The 20,272-nt window shown below is 39.2% G+C and overlaps 1 protein-coding gene across 3 annotated transcripts in view; it reads right to left on the bottom strand.

Moving 5' to 3' along the window:
- Positions 1-20,272, bottom strand: part of LOC126292131 (zinc finger protein 668-like) — a 66,204-nt gene that overhangs the window by 33,382 nt on the left and 12,550 nt on the right. Inside the window, exons 3-6 of one of the 3 annotated variants that reach the window (XM_049985964.1) lie at positions 6,086-6,298; positions 2,612-2,680; positions 2,423-2,500; positions 2,202-2,270 (exon numbers count right to left, since the gene is read on the bottom strand). In XM_049985964.1, the coding sequence (XP_049841921.1) occupies positions 2,202-2,270; positions 2,423-2,500; positions 2,612-2,680; positions 6,086-6,130 (261 nt within the window). In that variant the 5' untranslated portion in view covers positions 6,131-6,298. Of the gene's footprint in view, positions 1-2,201; positions 2,271-2,422; positions 2,501-2,611; positions 2,681-6,085; positions 6,327-20,272 lie in introns of all 3 variants that reach the window. The other 2 variants (XM_049985965.1, XM_049985966.1) reach the window with 2 other exon arrangements.

The following is a 20,272-nucleotide window of genomic DNA, read 5'->3' as shown; positions in this document are numbered from 1 at the left end:
CAGAATATGCATGCCCCATATGGTCCAGATTTGCACATGCCATGAACGTCGATACAAGTTTAATAAGACATACGTAGGCTAACAACAGCATGCGTGAAACTCAAATCTCTTGGGGATAAAAAAAAAAAAAAAAAAAAAAAAAAAAAAAAAAAAAAAAAAAAAAAAAAAAATCACTTTTTGAAAATATATTTGGATTGATAAAAACGTCTACTCATCATGAGATGGCAGGAGAAAACACATATAGAAATTAAGGAAATGTGCAGGCTTTCAGGGCTACTGGAAGATTTGAATAGGAAGGAAGAGAGATGAAGGAAAAGGACTGGCAAGGTTAGGAAATGGGAGAGTTATGAAAAAATCGCCCAGATCCCCATTGGCTGGGTGAGATGGGAAGGACAGACTGATTGTTGGAGACTGCACCAAGAGATTTCAAAATCTGAGAGCTTACAGGTGGAAGACAGGACATTAAGCAATACAGAAATAACTGAATTCAAAGTTTAAGCTCTCAGGTTTTCAAATCTTGGCCAGTGCATTCCCCAACAATAAGACTTTCCTTCTCATTCTATCCGGTAAGTCTCCTCTTACCAACATATCTGTGCAACTCTTCCATCACTCTCCCTGTTCCAGTGTAACATCAAGTGCCGGCACGCAGGCCTGGAACATTACAGTAGAGAGGGCTTTGAGACGACGTCAGCCAATAGTACGCTGACGGGCCCCTCTCTAGTATGACACGGAGACAGGTGCAACCTCTACACAAAGAGAAGATAAGCGCTGCTACACCTGGCCACGGCCAGAGTTGAAAACAAGCTGTCCTCCGAACACTACAGCAGTGACTTATGAACTGTATTAATTTGCTTGCATTGGAATTGTATATACTGAAGTACACTGATTAATTGCATATTGCCATTTGCTTGTGACACAACTTTGTGGATACACAAAGATAAGTATTGTCATTTATCTTACTATAATAAACTTAATTAATAGATTTGCTTGAACTGTTGTCTAGCGATCCGAGAAAGCAATTTTCCTAGGCACCCTATATCAGACGAATAGGCAGAACACAACAGTCCCCACTTCCTAAAATTTGTCAGTTCTTTTCCTTCATCCCTCTTCCTTCCCTTTCAACTTTTCTGCCAGAAGAAAGAGCTAATGACTCTGAAAGCTTGCACACTTCCTCAACTTTTATGTGTGTTTTCTCATGCCATCACTTGGTGAACAGATTTTTTATCTAACCAATTGAATTGCGCAGCTTGGGAAGCTATGTAAGCAACCAGATTCTCTGATTCTGAATTGAGAAGAACTGCACATGAGCATACAGAATAATTTAAACAGACTTTCAATGACTGCTACCGCACACACAGTGCTACGTGCAGACATGGCAGGCTTAAATCCCACATAAAATCCCTTATAATACTGACCTAAAGAAACCCGCAAAGGATTATCCAGGCTCACAAAAAGATGTCCAGTGACAATATATCAAACTGAAAGATTTGGTTCAAAAATGGTTCAAATGGCTCTGAGCACTATGGGACTCAACTGCTGTGGTCATCAGTCCCCTAGAATTTAGAACTACTTAAACCTAACTAACCTAAGGACATCACACACATCCATGCCCGAGGCAGGATTCGAACCTGCGACCGTAGCAGTCACGGTTCCGGACTGCGCGCCTAGAACCGCGAGACCACCACGGCCGGCGAAAGATTTGGAGAATGCTGAATCACATCAGAATGGGTGTAGCACCACTCAAAACAAATCTAATTAAAAGGAGCCTTAAAGATGAAGCAGACAACAAACATGCCTTTGGTCAAGTCCAGGACATGGAACATCATCTGCAATGTCCCAGTTGTCTAACAAGATGTGCCCTTGACACACATGGCCGGACAAGAAAGAAGCACTGGCTATGTCCTGATATTTGGCTGAAAAACTTTAAGAGGAAATTTTCTGGACACAAAAAAATTAAATAAGTTGGATCCAATCTTGTCAAACAATTTGATCCACTTCCAAAATTACTACTACGACTACTGCTACTGCTACTACTACTACTACTACTACTACTACTACTACACATACAGTTTTTTTCTCACTGACTTTGATCACATAAATTCCACAACATTGTTTTCAGGCAGCTACAAATCTGAGGGACATATGTATCATGTAATTTGAGACAACAAAAATTTAAAGATGCTGACTTTTCAGAAACTCACTGTAATGCACATCTCTGGTTCGAAATATATACTTGCTTCTTCTCCAGCTAGTTCCCAGCCCTCTGCAATCTGAAAGAAATTGCAATGAAATTAACCAACAGCCATTTAATACAATTTTACTAGGAAAATACAGGAAAATAATGCTCTACAAACTCAGAAGCTCAACATGTTACTATTCTTAAAATGAGTCATTACAAGGAAATTTATGTTAAAGACGGTACCTCAATCTCCTCCTTTATCAGGACTGAGTTTTGCCAATCTTGTGAACTGTTGTCTTCTATGCTGCATTCTGTTGTTATCTACAAATATATAAAGAAAATATAATGAGCTCTATGACAGACATGGGCCGAACTATGTTATTTATAAAGTAAATTGTCCATTATAGAAAATGAAACATGCATAATACTAACATCGAACGAATTCTCTTGTTTTACATCTGCTTGAGTAAGTGCAAGGGGGTCATCAATGTATACCATTTCCTGTATCAACAAACAAATTAAAAATAAAATAAAGACAAATCAATTACAATATATTCAATATTAGTAAACAAACCAAGGAAAACAATATTTTTAAGCGAATCAAATCCTTTATCTGAATGAACGTGAACAAAATACAAAAATTATTAATACAAAATCACCAACTGCCTGTATTTCAGATTTTTAATGACCTACATGTATTTCAGAGCAACAGTATTCCACGCCGTTCAGGAGCATCTCACTTAGAATCTTTAGATCTTTTAGGATATGTAACATGTTCCACATCCTCAATGATCTTCTTATTCAGTGTTAACTGAGGAAACATTGATTCTATATACAGGGCATTTATGAATTACTTACAAAAGAGTAATCTTTAATTCTGAAAAGGGTAAATAACTTATAGAAAGTTTTCAATACAAGGAAAAGGACAGATTGCTACTCGCATGCTGAGTTGCAAACAGGCACAGCAAAAAGATTTTTACACATTTAGTTTTGGCCAAAGCCTTCTTCAGAAAAGAAAACACAGAGACATTCACACAAATAAGCACACCTTATGCACACACAAGTGGCATCTCTGGCAGCTTGTACTGGCATTCTGGTCCAATGGGTGTGTGTGTGTGTGTGTGTGTGTGTGTGTGTGTGTGTGTGTGTTTGTTTGTTTTTACTTTTTCATTGTGCCTATCTGCAACTCAATGTACCATCTTTATGGTGAGTAGCACCCTATCTCTTTCCGTATATTGTTGATATTCCTACCTGGAGTTTCCATTTATATAAATGTTAGATACAGCACTGAATGCAATATACTTTAAAGTTTTATTCCCGCCAAACTGTAAGTTCCCAATGTTCTTGTTAGGTGGCATGGACAGATGAGTTATTCCAGCATTCATCATCGAGTTGTATAACAATGCAGAGCATGGCCACCATGATCACCTCATTTAACCACAATGGACTTTTGTGTATGGTGTTACATTAAAGACAGAGTGTTTGTTTCTCCACTTCCAGAAAACGAGCTGTGTCAATGGGTAACAACAGCCACCATACATTAAGACTGGCTTCATAGGATTTGGCATCAAATTCATTGGAGATAGGACATTTCATGCATTACAAAAGGTAACCACATTACCATTTGTAAATAAAACTTGACGATATACTGCATTCAGTCTACACCAGAAATTTCGGTAAGTTATTTACATTTTCACAATCACAGGTTACTTTTATATAACTAATGTATAAACACCCTGTATATGAACGATCAGACAGTTGGGCTGATCACCACACTGAAACTGTTTGCTGATGATGCTAAGTGTATGGAAAAGTGTCATCACTGAGTGATTGTAGGACAACTCAGGACGATTTCCACAGAATTGTTATTTGGTGTAATGAATGGCAGCTTCCTCAAAATACAGAAAAATGTAAGATAATGGAAATCATTAAGAAAAACAACCCTTTAGTTTTTTAAATACAGTATTAGTGATGTGCTGCTTGACAGTCACGTTAATTAAATATCCAGGTGTAATGTTGCAAAGTGACAAAAAATGGAGTGAGCATATAAGTTCGGTAATAGAGAAAGTGAATGGTCAACTCTTCAGTTTGTTGGGGAAAATCTACAGAAGTGTAGTTCACCTCCACAGATGTCTGTGTACAGAAACCTACTGCAAGCCATGGTTGAGTGCTGCTCGAGTGTTAGGGTACACTATCAGATTAAATTAAAGGAAGACGTTGAAGCAATCACAGGCGTGCTGCTAAATTTGTTACCAGTAGGTCCAATCAATAAGAAAGTATTTAGGAATTTCTCAATGAGGTAACAGGAGTCTTGGAGCGAAGAATACGATCTTTGCGCAAAACACTATTGTGAAAATTTACAGAACTGGCATGATTTCCCACTGATTTCTTTGCTTGTTTATTATTGTTGTAGTTGCCAGTTATTCTGGTATACAATAAACAAAACTAAATACTGAGAGGCTCCCATACTTTGATCATCTTCATCTTCCTATCTGTGTATCAATTTAGTCCATTATCTTTACATAGTTTATTGTGTGTTCACCTCTATGTGTAAGTATGTCAGGAATATATCCATTCTCACCTATTCTCAAATGTCCATCTTAATATCTTCGAAATAAAAATACTAAGAAAAGTGACATAAACCAAAACCTTGATACTTCCATTACAATATGAGTATACTAGCAAGATATACTAAAGAACACATATGTCAATGCTGTAACTTCCATTAATTTACATCACGATAGTAAGGAAATCGTAACTGAAAGAGGAGACGTGAGGAGATTCCTTATCACCAAAACTATTCTCAACAGCTCTAGAGAAAGTTTTAGATGCACAAATTGAGAAATGAAGGCATATTCTGTCTTATTGCATTGTATACTAACCACTTTTGTATAATAATTTATTATGTATACATCACCAAATTACTGTAAACACTGACATGATTTTCGGAAATTTATTGCCATTTTCAGATGCAACAAAAATCCACCAACTGTTTCATCATGTTTTACAGCTATATGTATGAACATAGTGACAATGATATAAAACACATAAATTGAGCACGCATCTCGCTGTGACATGATAAGTCTCTTATACAAAGTAATGAAATGGTGCATCTTTTATTGACATGTGTTATACCATTTTTCAAGAAGTTCACTACATATATAACTACAATCTGTAGTTTGTAGATTATGATCATATCTGAATAAGGTAATGAAATGCAGAACCAGTAATGTGACTATTGGTTGTAATTAGGCAATCCTAAAGTAATTAACAATTATATCAACATTCACACGGCCACATGTTTCCATTTGACAATATGTCAAATCTTAATCAACCACTTCAACTTTGATATTGGCACTGTACTGTTTGCCTCTTGCATAGGTAGACTTCAAAAATAAACCCAAAAAGTAGAAGCTGTACCACACCCAGGGAATGGGCATGGTGCAGGAATCCAGCAACATCACTCTAAGTGGGGCTTTAGTGCGGGTAGCTTGCCATACCCTTCCCCTGGCCTGATATGAAGTGCCAAGTGTGTATTGTGTCTTGCAGATGATGGAAAGGAAGGGAGGTTGGGTTTAATGTACCATCGATATCGAGATCATTAGAGACTGAGAGCAAGCTCAGATTGTGTCAAGAATGGGGAAGAAAATTGGCCACCCCCTTTCAAAGGAACCATCCCAGCATCTGCCTGGAGCAATTTAGGGAAATTGCGGAAGAACTAGATCTGGACGGCCGGATGCGGCTTTGAACAGTCGTCCGCTTGTGGATCACTGTGATGAGGCTTGTATAGTGTAGTGTTGGGTTTGTGTTGTTGTGAATGAAGGGAAGGGAGAGAGTGAAACCCAGTGGCCAGACCTATCCTACTCCTCTTGGTTAGCCCAAAGGGAGCTGCCAAACCAAACATACCTGTGTAGCAGATAGATCACCATCAACAGTGTCACATTCCCCCATCTCATGAGAAACGATGGAGAGGATTGGAATTTAATCCAGACATCCGCACAAAGTCTGGTGATTAGGAACTTTACGCCATCATCCCTCCTCCTCTTGCCGGACAAATACTGGTAGTGAAAATTTTCCACCATCAGGATCCAAACCGGTTTGCCTCAGAGTCGAGCGTCACTGCAAAGATGTGCATCAGTGACCTCAGCTATGGTCGTGGGACAACAAATAGAAGTACTTAATAGAACAAGCCTGTAAGTAGGACTGAAATTCAACTTAAATAAGAATGAACACATCGAAAAAATAGTAATACAAATTCACAGCCAAGTCATAGGTCCAGTTGATATGTTTTTGTATTTAGGACAGCTGAAAGCACCTGTGTGGGCATTACAAGGTGGACATGGTTGCACTTACTGCAAACGCAGCTTGTAGACATAACTCTCCAGAAGAATGTGTGTACCTACATCTGTTTCTGTAACTTCAGTATATGGATTATTGACACAAACGACTTCTTTGTTATTCTACAGAGGTTAGAACTGTGGTACAGATTCTCTTAACAGCAATAAAAGTGCTGTCAGAGTATCAGTCCAAAAGTATCCTTGCATGATATCAAGATCAAGAACATAAAAAGCTGAGCCCACAAATAAACAACGCTTACTCTCTGAACACTGATAAGCATATGCATGATTAGGTTGCTATCCTCTGTGATTCCAACCTCCCACTTCAATTACTGAGATATGTTTACAGTGCACAATCCTGTGGCTTATGGCATCGAGAACTTGATGTTAAAACTCACAACTAGGAAACATGTACAGAGTAAAAGCTCATTATGTCATTCCTGGAAATGAAACGACAGGCAAGATCGATAAAGCAGTCGTCTAGGATGGAGAGAGGAAATGTGCAGGAGTACCAGCTGCAAATCTTTTAAACATCATCAATATAGTGAAAGCAGAAAAGTGGACACAGAATAGCAAGAATCATACAAACACAATACACACAGATTGTTCCAGAATTACTGTGCTCCACTAGAACATATCTCATGCCCAACCACAGTTGCTACAGAAAACACCATCACATTGGCTTGGTGGCATCCCCATTATGCAATTGCCTCTCTGAATAGAAAGGATACTGCAAGTCAACTTCTGCAACAGCTGGTCAACATTGGCTGCCCTCTGTTGGCTTCATGGCCATGCCTCTATACATAACAAACTTGTCACCTGTGATGCAACTGTATTTAACTTTTTTAAGCTGACACTGATAACAATTGTATAAGTGTGTGTGTGTGTGTGTGTGTGTGTGTGTGTGTGTGTGTAGGGGATTGGAGTACCAACTATTATTTTATTTGGGAAGGGGGAGGAGGTGATCAAACATATGCATTGTTTTTGTTTAATGAACAACTGTTAATCAAATACGTGTACTAATAGTGTGAGAAGATACTAGGTAGGCAAGGCTATGTTGTTCTATGAAGAAAAATTCATTAACACTAAAAATTGCAAATACAGACCCAATTTTATAAGTACTGCTGCACAGAAAAAATTTCATTCACTTAATTTTGAAAAAGACATCACATAGTGGGAAATCATTAATTCTGCTTCTCTGAGACCTCTTACAAACAGTAGTTCAGAATTACTGTAGACCACCATAACAATCAGCTGTTGATAACTTTATTGTTGTTGTTGCTGCTACTACTATACACTATTAGAAACACTGTGTGTTGTCTTATTGGAAGAAAATCATAATTTCTTTGAAAATGAAGAAGGTACTTATTTTGTTTCTTTTTATACGCAAAAAATTTATATAGAATTTCTGAACATAGCTTTCCTTCGCACAACATGGTGAACAAACTCTTTCAGGACATCCACATGGTCAATTTAACCCAGTCCTGCCTTGACGAAGATGAAGGACTCGTAGCTGGGTGGGTCAGAATTAGAACTGTTGATATTTTTAAAAATACCGGGAATCTGATGTATCGATATACTGACAGAAAAAAATTCGACATACCTGCCTATAAAAATATCAACTGCACATTGTAAATATACTGCTTTTTTTAGAGCTGTATATTTACATATTATTATTAGATACTCTGTGCATGAACAAGCTAACAGCCTGCCTATCCCCCTTAGAGCAGGAACTGAAAGGAAAACAATGCACATTCACACTTGACGATAATCATTTTGATAACAATGGTAAATGCATTAAGTGATACAACAAAAGGTGTCTGATGGGTCCGTCGTTTGGTTTTGTCATGCATCGGATTTGTCCACAACAGTTCATGTTGACTTCCTTGTTTCTTCGTTTCTGCAAATGCCAGTGACCTAGCAGTCGCTGTGTCAAAACTGTGTGGTGATCCTAAACACTGCAATTTCTGTCGGTAACGCCGAGTGCCGATTACATCAGCATTTCCCGACATGTCTTCACCCACCATAAAAACCAATCTTACCATTTAGAGTTCTGTTCATCATTTTCAGCAGCTGTTTTTGAAGAATGCCGATGTGAAGAAATAGCACACTATTTGTGTTATTTCTTCATATTGGAAATAATGTCATTCCATTCACCCTGGTAACCACGCCCCCCCCCCCCCCCTCCCCGTGGCAATCGGACGGCTACTTTTGTGCCACATATACTTGTTTCACATATTCCATACTGAGAAGTCCCTTCCATACAGCCTAGCCACTCACGGTCGTCGCATCTGCAGTGAGGAGCAGTCCCTCTCAAAATATACCGAGGGTCTCAGTGAAGCCTTCATAGATTGTAATTATCCTCCCAGTCTCGTACAAAATCAATCTCTCATGCCTTATATTTCCAGTCTCCCATCACCTCCCAAAGTCTCACCGTCTGGCCACAGAGGAACATTCCCCTCGTAACTCAGTACTACCCAGGACTGGAGCAACTGAATTACATTCCCCGCCAAGGTTTCGACTATCATTTGTCGTGCCCTGAAATGAGGAACGTCCTCCCTACTACCCATCCCTCCCACAGTGGTATTCTGCTGTTCAACGAACCTACGTAATATACTCATCCATCCTACACAACTCCTGCTCCCAACCACTAACCCCATGGCTCATATCCCTATAATATGAGTTAGATGCGAGACCTGTCCCATACATCCTCCCACCACCACCTACTCCACTCCAGTCACAAACATCACCTATCCCATCAAATGTAGGGCTACCTGCGAAACCAGTCATGTGATCTACAAGCTAAGGGGTAATTGCTGCGCTGCAGTCTATGTGGGCATGACAACCAACAAGCTGTCTGTCCGCATGAATGACCACCGACAACTGTGGTTGGCAAACAAGTGGACCACCCTGTTGCTGAGTATGCTGCCCAACACATCCTTCATTTCATTGACTGCTTCACAGCCTGTGCCATATGGATCCTACCCACCAACACCAGCTTTTCTGAATTGCGCAGGTGGGAACTTTCTCTGCAATATATCCTACATTCCCATAATCTTCCTGGCCTCAACCTTCATTAGTCATTTTCCTCACCTATCCAGCCCCTTCCCTGTTCCCATCCCAGCATTACACAGGCTAAAACCACCATTGCACCCAGTGTTTTTTACATCTCACCTTTTTCCCCACCCCCACCCCCCCCCAACCCAAAAAAAACCTCTCCCCTGCCCACCGTCTAACCTTCTGACTGCACACAGCTGCCTTACCCTCTCTCTACCTCGTCCATACATGCTCCCCGGCAACACTTCACTGTCCCCCACCCCTACCCCTACTATCCCTCCTCCTCCTCCCTGCCTGAGCCTCCTCGTCACCTCCACACTGGCACCACTCCCATCACACTCTGGTGCTGCTGCTCGCAGTGTGGCTTCAGTTGCCAGAGGCTGCAGTCATGTGTGTGTGAGTCCGTGTGTGTGTGTTGTGAACTGTGTTTGTGTGAGTCCGTTTGTGTGTGTGTGTGTGTGTGTGTGTGTGTGTGTGTGTGTGTGTGTGTGTGTGTGTGTGTGTACTCTATTTTTGACAAAGCCTTGCTGGTGAAATGCTTGTTTGTGATCTGCTACTTAGCATCTCCACTATATGGTGAGGAGCAACTTTCCTTTTCATAATACTGTTGAGTCAAAGAAATAGACTAGATGTGATGGAAGCTCAAAAAATGGTAAGACTCCTTCAAACAGGGATTTTAAAATTATGTTTTACTATGGTTTCAAAAGCATAACTTGAAATATTAAATGAAAATTGTGAAAAAAAAATATAAAATAAAAATATCAGCACCCGATATTTCCATTTTGATATCGATATATCACCGGTAAATATCGATATTTTTCGGAAAAACTATCAATATCGATATTTTATCAACAACCTTAATCAGAATAACTAAGCAAATAGATTCTTGAAACAGTTCCTTAACCCTATCACATTCAAGACTAAATTGTTTTCCAACAGATGAGACATTGCGTGGCATTACACCAGTCATAATGGTTGACAGCATTTCAAGTTGTGCATAAAGCCTGTAGAGGTTAAAGCTTGTTGTGTGTGTTCTCCATGCAACTCTTATAAATGTCTTGCAGATGGAAGTTGTGTGGGAGGACCTAACAAGTATCTCTTCAAAGTGGGATAGTCGCTTTCGATCCTCTCGGTTGAATCTTCGCTCAATCTCTTTCAGAATTTTAAACACATTTTCCATAAAACGATATCCATGAAACAATTCTTCACGAACAGAAGATGTTTCCATGTGTTTCAATCCCACTAATATGTTTCTTAGCTGTGAGATACAGAGTACACCTAAAAAGTTCCAAGACTGATTTCCTTCTTGGCGAACAAGCAATGTCAGCACGGTTCAGTACACTGCTTACTTGAACTAACAACTGTAAACAACAGGTATGGACTTGTGTGAAGCAGTGAGCGTGTGGCCATAGTGTGTCAACACTGTTCTGTCACAAATCTCAATATGGCAACATCTCTAAATTTAGAGTTCAAAACATTCTCTAGAAGGTTTTGAAGAAGACAAAACTGTGTAAAAAGTTGTCCTGTACGCCTTAACTACCAAACAAAAGCAATGCGTGGATGCCTGCCACAACTTGAGGACATGCTTTTCTGTAAAAAATCACCACAGGTGCTGGGACTAAGTGTTATCAATACAAATCTAACACAAAATGGCAAAGTGCACAAATTCACACGATGTGTCAACAATCTGACGATGTAATTGTCATTCAAACCAGTGTGACATGTGACAACATTCCACAAAGAGACAGTTTCACATGATTGTATTAATGTTATGTGCTTTGTACTTAATTTTGTGTGTGTGTGTGTGTGTGTGTGTGTGTGTGTGTGTGTGTGTGTGTGTGTAGAGGATGGGGGAGGGAGGAGGCTATGTGGAACACTTGAAGCATTAAAACAGCCTTTTTAAATTTCCTTATAATTTTTGTTAATCCAGTCTCAAAACTTTCTGAATTGATGGGGTATTTACGTCTTTCAGATTTAGGTACTTAGAATAATCTGTGGCTTTTTCTAACAGCGCACCAAATGCTTATGCAGTTCTAAGATTTGCAAGAGCTCTGTCTGACTGCACTAAAAATTGGATTCTATGCAGATCTGGCCGGTTCTTAGCATGGACCAAACACGTCAACAGTGACTCTCATTTAAAAAATTTAACTTACACTTCCCGAGCCAATTCACCTACCCCGCAGGACTGACTGTCTTTTCTCTCCATTTGAGCTCTGTGCATTCAATATTTCAGTTATTGTTTCCTAGACCTGGTTATAGTTTATCCTAAAATATTTCAAAAATTTTAGCCTTAGAGCTCTCTGAGTCGGTAACATTGTAATTAGCCACTGAAGTTGTGGATCTGGATTCATCTTAGCGGCACCATATGGTAGCACAACAACAGCGTACATATTTTTCATTTTTGGGGATTAAATAACTAAATCTGAGATGTCTTTGACAGTTACCAAGACATCACACAATGGATCACAGATTTTTGAAAGATCCAAACAATGATTACTGCAGTAGGTACAACAGCTCTTTGGCCGATCTTGAAGAAAAGATTTCCTTCATACCCTTGTTCTGCACAGCCATATTGGCTGCACCAGCTAAACAATGGGTATGAAGAAACACTACTCCCACTTAGAAAGATTATTTTTTGAAAGCAATTCTGCCCCCAAGTCCAGTAGACTGTATAACCCCAGAAAATATTCTCTTACTTTGAGCATTTCTGGGTTGAAGCACCATACATGAAGAGTGAGGTGTTCCTGACTAGTCATGTCTCTCATAGAATTTGGCATAATTCCATAACGTGGAGAACCTTTTATTTGCTGCACAATGATCGTTTCATGACTTCTTAGTTCAACCCATGAACCTCAGTGAACTGATATTTACTAGTATGGTGCTTATAGCTATTTACATCTACATACACATACATACTCTGCAAGATACCATACAGTGTGTGGTGGAGCTTACCCTTTACCACAACTAGTTGTTTCCTTTTCACTTACAGACAAAGTGAGGGAAAAACGACTGTCTACATGCCTCTGTATGAGCCCTAATTTCTTGCCCCTTATCTCCGTGGTCCCTATGTGAAATGTTAGTCGGTGGCAGTAGGATTGTTCTGCAGTCTGCTTCAAATGTCGGTACTCTGAATTTTCTCAGAAGTGTTTATCGAAATTAATGTCTTCATCACTCCAAGGCCTCCCACTTGAGCACCTGAAGCAAATCGATAACACTTGCATGCTGATCAAACCTACCGGTATCAAAACTAGCAGCTTGCCTTAAAATGCTTCGATGTCTTCTTCCAATCTGACCTGGTGCAGATCCCAAACACATAAGCAGTACTCAAGAATAAATCGCACTAGCATCCTATATGCAGCCTCCTTTACAAATGAACAACACTTTACTAAAATTTCCCCAATAAACCAAAGTCGACTATTTGCCTTCCCTACCACAACCCTCAATGTTTGTTCCATTTCATATCGCTTCACGACATTACAACCAGATATTTAAACAACGTGACTGTGTCAAGCAGGGCACTACTCATGCTGTACGCGAACACTAAAGGTCTGTTTTTCTACTCACCCGCATTACATCACAGTTTTCTACATCAAGAAACAGCTACCATTCTTGCACCGTCTAGAAATTTTGTCTAGGTCATCTTGTATCAACCTATAGTTATTTATCTTTGACACCTTCCTGTAAACCACAATGTCATCAGCGAACAACTACAGATTGTTACCAACCTTGACTGGCAGATTATTTATGTATACAGAAAATAGCCACTGCCTTATCACACTTCCCTGTGGCACTCCTGATGTTACCCATCTCTCCGATGAACGCTCGCCACTGAGGACAACATACTGGGTTCTATTACATAATAAGTCTTTGAGCCACTCACATATCTGGGAGCCTATTCCATATGGATGTAACTTTGTTAACAGTCTGCAGTGGGATACTGTGTCGAATGCGTTTTGGAAATCTATAAATATGGATTGCTTGTTGCCCTTCATCAATAGTTTGCAGTACATTATGTGAGAAAAGAGCAAGCTGGGTTTCACACAAGTGATGCTTTCTAAAGCCATAATGGTTTAAAGACATGAGCTTTGCGGTCTCTAGAAAATTTATTATATTCAAACTCGGAACATGCTCTACAATTCCACAGCAAACCAATGTTAAGGATATTGGTCTGTACTTTTATGGGTCCGTTTTTTTACCCTTATTACATACAGCTGGCACTTGTACTTTTTTCTAGTCACTTGGCACTTTGTGTTGGTCGAGAGATCCACGATAAATGCAAATTAAATAAGGGGCCCATGATGTAGAGTAATCTTTGTAAAACAAAATTGGGATTCCATTTGGACCTGGAGATTTATTTATTTTCAACTCTTTCAGCTGTTTGTCTATGCTATGGATACTTATTACTATGTCATTCATATGGGATTCCATGCAATGGTCAAACAATGGTATGTTTGTACGATTTTCCGGCGTGAAAAATTTCTTAAACGTGGAATTCAAAACTTCAGCCTTCCTTTTGCTATCTTCTACTGCCGATCCATACTGGTCAACAAGTGACTGGATGGAAGCCTTAGCGACTCGCTTCGTGATTTTCCTTAGGACCAGAATGTTTTTGGGTTCTCTGCCAGATCTTTAGCCAAGGTAAGACGGTGGTAGCTGTTACATGCTTCACGCATAGATCTTTTCACTGAAACACAAATCTAAGCTAATCTTTGCCTGTCATCATTCACACATCCTCTTTTGAACCGAAAGTGCAACAGCCTTCGCTTCCGCAGCATTTTCCAAATATCATTATTAAACCACACTGGGTCTTTTCCGTCCTACACCCACTTATTAGGCACATACTTGTCCACAGCACAATTTTCAATCTGTTTGTGCTTTGCTCATAATTCATTATGGCCACCATTCTAGAACTAAATGATGCAGTTCATTGTCTAAGTGAGATGCCAACAACTGTTTATCTGCTCTTTCTAGCAGAAACACTCTCCTAGCCCTCTTGACTTGTTTATTAACTTTCGTAACCATAGTTGCTATGACGACATCATGATCACTAATCCCCATCTCTAAATTGATGCCATCAATACGGTCTGAGCTGTTTGTAGCTACAAGGTCCAAGATACTTCCACAGCATGTGTGCTATTTTCATTGTCAATGATCAGGTTCACCACATATATTTTTAACTTTTCTGCAGCTTTTTTTCAGTGACAGGAACTTCTTTTTGAGCTCTTTCTTTCTGCTGTCATCTACTGTTCACTAATGTCTATAGACCTAATGAAGTCATAGCAGAGAATGCTGTTGCTATTTTCCTCATAATGTAGCCACATATAAGACAGAAACCATTCCGATATATTCCATTCCTTCACAGAAATTCATGAGACAATAGGGCAGAATGTAGTTGGAGTTATAAGATGTTGAACACTGTTTGACTGATAGTAACTGCAAGGACATGACAGTTGGATTCAGTTATAAGCAACAACTGTTGTCAACTATATTATTAATTGTGGAGGAAAAGTAAATGACGATGAGACAAAGAAAATGTTCATAGAATATTACAAATTGTCCCCAGAAGCTCAAAATCCCTTCATAGCTAATCATGTGTCTGAGTAAAAGAAACATGTGGAGTGTTTAAGGAACAAACCTGAGGGAACTGCAAGCTGGTGAAAATATTCCAGGAAGTACTTTCTTTACAGTCCTTCTTTGCAGACTAAGATAGAAGTATGTCAGAATATGTTCCTTAGTACATTTTCTTTAACACAAAAGAAGGTAAGAATAATTGTGGAGAAAAGATCGGGCTCTGAAAGAGGAGTGTGTTCTGAAGATGGACGTGGTAAACATTCTAAACATCTGAAAGTACCATCTGACAACACTGATTTCATAAAGGAACACATTAACATGTTTCCTTCCTACGAAAGCCATTATTCTCGATCTCATTTTTCTAAAAAATATTTACCTACAGACTTGAATATTTCAGCAATGTACTGGCTCTATCAAGAATTTTGCTGTAGCAAAGGTGTGAAGCCAAGAAGTGAAGCTTGTTATCGAAGAGTTTTTGTGAACTGTTTCAATCTTAGCTTCCACAAACCGAAGACTGACACTTGTGCAAAATGCGAACAATACGTCGTGATGCTCAAGAATTGTACTGATGATGCTGAACATTGTAAGGTTGGAGTGGAACAACAGCAACATTTGGATTTAGCCCAGGCTGCTTACCATCAGAAAGACAGTGATAAAAAGAAAGCTGAACAGAATTTCAATGTAGTAACTCTGGCCTTTGATTTGCAGAAATGTCTACCCACTCCCTTTTTACAATGTAGTGTGGGGTTTCACAGAAGACAACTTTGGACCTTCAACCATCTATGTAAAGAGACAAAGAATGTTCTCCAGTATGTTACATTTGGAATGAAACAATGGCAGGAAGAGGTGACCAAGAAATAGCTTCTTGTCTATATGATTATTTGATGAAACTGGCCAATGAAATTGTTGAGGTACACCTGTACAGCGATTCATGTACCGGACAAAACCGAAATATTTTATTGCCATCATGTTTCTGAGAGTAGTGGAAGAATTCATGATTCAGGGAAGACTTTTGGAAATCAATCATAAGTTTCTTAAAATTGGACATACTCACCTGAAGCTGACTCAATTCAACAGCCATTGAGAAGACATAGAAAACAACAACTGTTGGAGTAGAACTGCCAAGAGACTGGGCCAAATTAATATACATGGTTCCCCGAAAGCCACCCATAACTGCAATAGAGCTGGAGCAAAAGGACTTCTACAACTTTAAAGACCTGGTGAGAATTCAAGAAAATTAACACAGAAAGGAATCCTATTGTTTGGAACAAGATAAAATGGATGAATTATCACTCAGATATGTCGGGAATTGTCTCCTACAAACACAGTTGCTCCTCAGAAGAACCATTCCAGATGATAGATCTGAACAGAAAGAAAACTCAATGCTTGTCTATGCCCAAACTTGCACCTATTTCTGATGCAATTAATTCTGGACGAATCCTGTGGATCACATTTCTTCCTCCCCTTCCACTGAACTCTGTTGTTTCATTGCCAGGCTGCTGTTGAATTAGATCAATTCCTTCAATCCTTGAAGATTTCTTAACTGTCTTTCGTACAGCTATATTCCCCCTGTCATTGCTTTCAACACTACTTTTGCCACCATTTGGAACATATTCATCAGAATCTTCAGATAAATCTTCATCAGAACTTGAAATCATGTCTATCAATAATGACGAACATGCATTTCCTTCTGTACTGGTACTGGGATGACCTTAAAGCAAATAAAAATGAAATAAATTAAAAAGGCAGTAGATGATATTTTAGATTGGCATTAAGTAGAGATACCAGTCAATTTATGGTCTTGTGTTGGAAAAATTAGAGATAAATGCTCGTGATACCAATTTATTTTAGCAAACTTACCTTCAAGGCAAAGTGATGACTTTAGCAGTGATATTTCAGATGCAGTTTGTGCCTCAAGCTCTTCCTTATCGCCTCTGTGAAACATGTTTGTGCCCACCAAGACTGTCTAGACTCTTCACTAACAATGTGCCGAATGGTAAGAGGAATTTTTAAAGGAACAACTCTTATTATTGTGTATTCCCACCAGATATAAGTCCAATATCACAGCACTGTTTCAATTGTTGAAACCATCTGTTAGTAAGAGTCCAATTGGAAACTTGATAAAACACTTTGGGGCTTACAACTTAAAACCCCAGTATCTCTCATCCTATGTGGCTTAGACATTGGCCATTTTAACACAATGAAGAGCATATGGTGTACACCAAAAAAACCAGTGCTGACAAATATTGACATTGGCCCTTTTAGAACCAAGCCACAGATTTATCTGGTCCCCTAACAAAGATATTGCAAACCAAAGAATGAAAAAAATTCAAAAAAATCTGTTTTTTAATAATGTATTTTGTAAGTGCAAGCTTCTCGCCATTGATACTCTAAAAAGTAACTTTGGAAAAATACCTTTGGAACCAATAACTTTGAACTATTAAAAATATATTAAGGAATACAATCAGTTAGGTGATCATGGTTTTAATTTATAGTCCATTGTGTGCTTAACTAAGTGCTTCTTGTCTGAAAGGTCTGGAGCAACTCATTACTGAATAATTTAAAAACCGCAGATGACTGTAAATGCAAAAAAGTGCTTGTGGCTGTTTCTAAATGTTAACCAATAAAAATATTTTTGAGTCTACCAAACATGAGGGAATTCACGCAACGAATATAATTTTTTTGTGAGATGGTCAGGCAACCAGTGCTGGTCCACTTGGAGTGGATTGACCCATCCTCATGTTTGTGTATTCTGCTGGTTAAGCATTGGGTAGAATTGTTCAAGCCTTGTATGTGCTCTGTTGGTAGTGTATTCTGAATCGTCCATCTTAGTGTCCAGTCGAACCAGACACTGAGTGCTATCAGTTATTAAATTCTAGAGGAATGAATAAAGTGATTTAATCAATGAGTACAAGGACATATTTATCCTAAAATTACCTATTTCTGGTTATTCAGTGTACCTGACCCTGATAACCAAATGGCCAATTTCAAATAATTTAAGAGAGTTCTTGATTTTAAAAAAGGTCAATGTCTTAAGTCCTTTTATTTTGAGGCTTAAAGTTTTAGAAATTTATTATTTCAAAATAAGCATTAGTTAAGATGATTTACTATAATGAAAGTAACAAACAGCCCAAAATATACTGTCAAAAGCTGTCAGAAAATGACAGAAAACCACATCCTTTCGTCTTTCCCTCTCCTTCTCTCTTTCCTGAAGAAGCAACCGTCAGTTGCGAAAGCTAGAAATTCTATGTGTGTGTTTGTGTGTTTTATTTATTGTGCCTATCTACCGGCACTTTTCCGCTTGGTAAGTCTGGGGCCTCTGTACTTCCGCCTCGACTGACATTTCTGGCCAAACTCTTTGCCTTTACAAATGTCTGCTTGTGTCTGTGTATGTGCGGATGGATATGTGTGTGTTTGTGTGTGTGAGTGTACACCTATCCTTTTTTCCCCCTAAGGGAAGTCTTTCCGCTCCCGGGATTGGAATGACTCCTTACCCTCTCCCTTAAAACCCACATCCTTTCGTCTTTCCCTCTCCTTCCCTCTTTCCTGAAGAAGCAACCGTCGGTTGTGAAAGCTAGAAATTCTGTGTGTGTGTGTTTGTGTGTTTTATTTTTTGTGCCTATCTACCGGCGCTTTCCCGCTTGGTAAGGCTTGGAATCTTTGTTTTTAATACAGAAAATATTAAGACGCTTATAACTTAAAACAAAGATTCTTGACATTGGCCCTTTTAGAATCAAGCCACAGAAATATCTGAAAATTACACACTTAACATGCCTTTTTGATATCAAACTTCAGTATAAATTTCAACTCTCGAGATTCAATGGGAAGTTATAAAAAAGTTACAAATATGAATCAAAAAGTTTTTTAGCATCTGCAATACTAGGAGTAATGGATAAAGTGTATCAGTTACATAATTTAAACATATCTATGCTCACTTAAAAAAAGGAGAAGAAGAAGAAGAAGGGGAGAGAGAGAGAGATAGAGAGAGAGAGAGAGAGAGAGAGAGAGAGAGAGAGAGAGAATTCATTACAATATCTTGTTCTCACCTTACTTGTTTTTACTACATTGTTCACTGAACAACAGAGAAATTCCTTCACTCAGTTTGGGCATTACATTAAAAGTTTACCCAGTTGCAGCTGTAAATTCTAGGGGAGACAGCTTCTTCAGTACATTTTTAACCTGCATCCACACTTGATCCTTTTCAAATTTTTTGAACTAGGTCTTCAGTTCTTGTGGGTGGTAAAATGTAACAAGCACGTCTTGGTTTTACAATCAATATTATCAACTTCAGCACTCCGCCACTGTCCACCATAAATATAAGCCACTATGTCCTTATTTTCAAGTGTCAGTGGTACAAGTTTTCCACATCGATGAAGTTCACTATAAGGGGATGCTGACATGAACTTACACATGAGCAAGATATGTGACTGAGGTACACTATGTGGTCATAAGTATCCAGACAACCACCAAAACATATATTTTTCATATCAGGTGCACTGTGCTGCCACCTACTGCCAGGTACTCCATATCAGCGGCCTCAGTAATCATTAGACAACATGAGAGAGCGCAAGGGGGCGCTCTGCGGAACTCACGGACTTCAAATGTGGTCAGGTGATTGGGTGTCACTTGTGTCATACATCTGTATGCAAGATTTCCACATTCCTAAACACTCCTAGGTCCACTGCTTCTGAGATGATAGTGAAGTGGAAATGTGAAGGGGCATGTACAGCACAAAAGTGTACAGGCTGACCTCGTCTGTTGACTGACACAGACTGCCGACAGTCGAAGAGGGTCGTAACGTGTAACAGACAGACATCTATGCACACCATCACACAGGAATTCCAAACTGCATCAGGATCCACTGCAAGTACTATGACAGTTAGGTAGGAGGTGAGAAAATTTCGATTTCATGGTAGTGGGCAGCTCATAAGCCATACATCACACCAGCAAATGCCAAATGACGCCTCACTTGATGTAAGAAGCGTAAACATTGGACGACTGAACAGTGGAAAAGCGTTGTGTGGACTGGCGAATCATAGTACACAATGTGGTGATCTGATGGCAGGGTGTGGGTATGGCAAATGCCCAGTGAACATCACCTACCAGGATGTGTAGTGCCAACAGTAAT

Source organism: Schistocerca gregaria, chromosome 9 (genome assembly GCF_023897955.1).
Source record: "Schistocerca gregaria isolate iqSchGreg1 chromosome 9, iqSchGreg1.2, whole genome shotgun sequence".
NCBI classification, from domain to species: Eukaryota; Metazoa; Arthropoda; class Insecta; order Orthoptera; family Acrididae; genus Schistocerca; species Schistocerca gregaria.
Note: the sequence above shows the minus strand (reverse complement) of the source record. Positions and strands in the feature narration are given on the sequence as shown.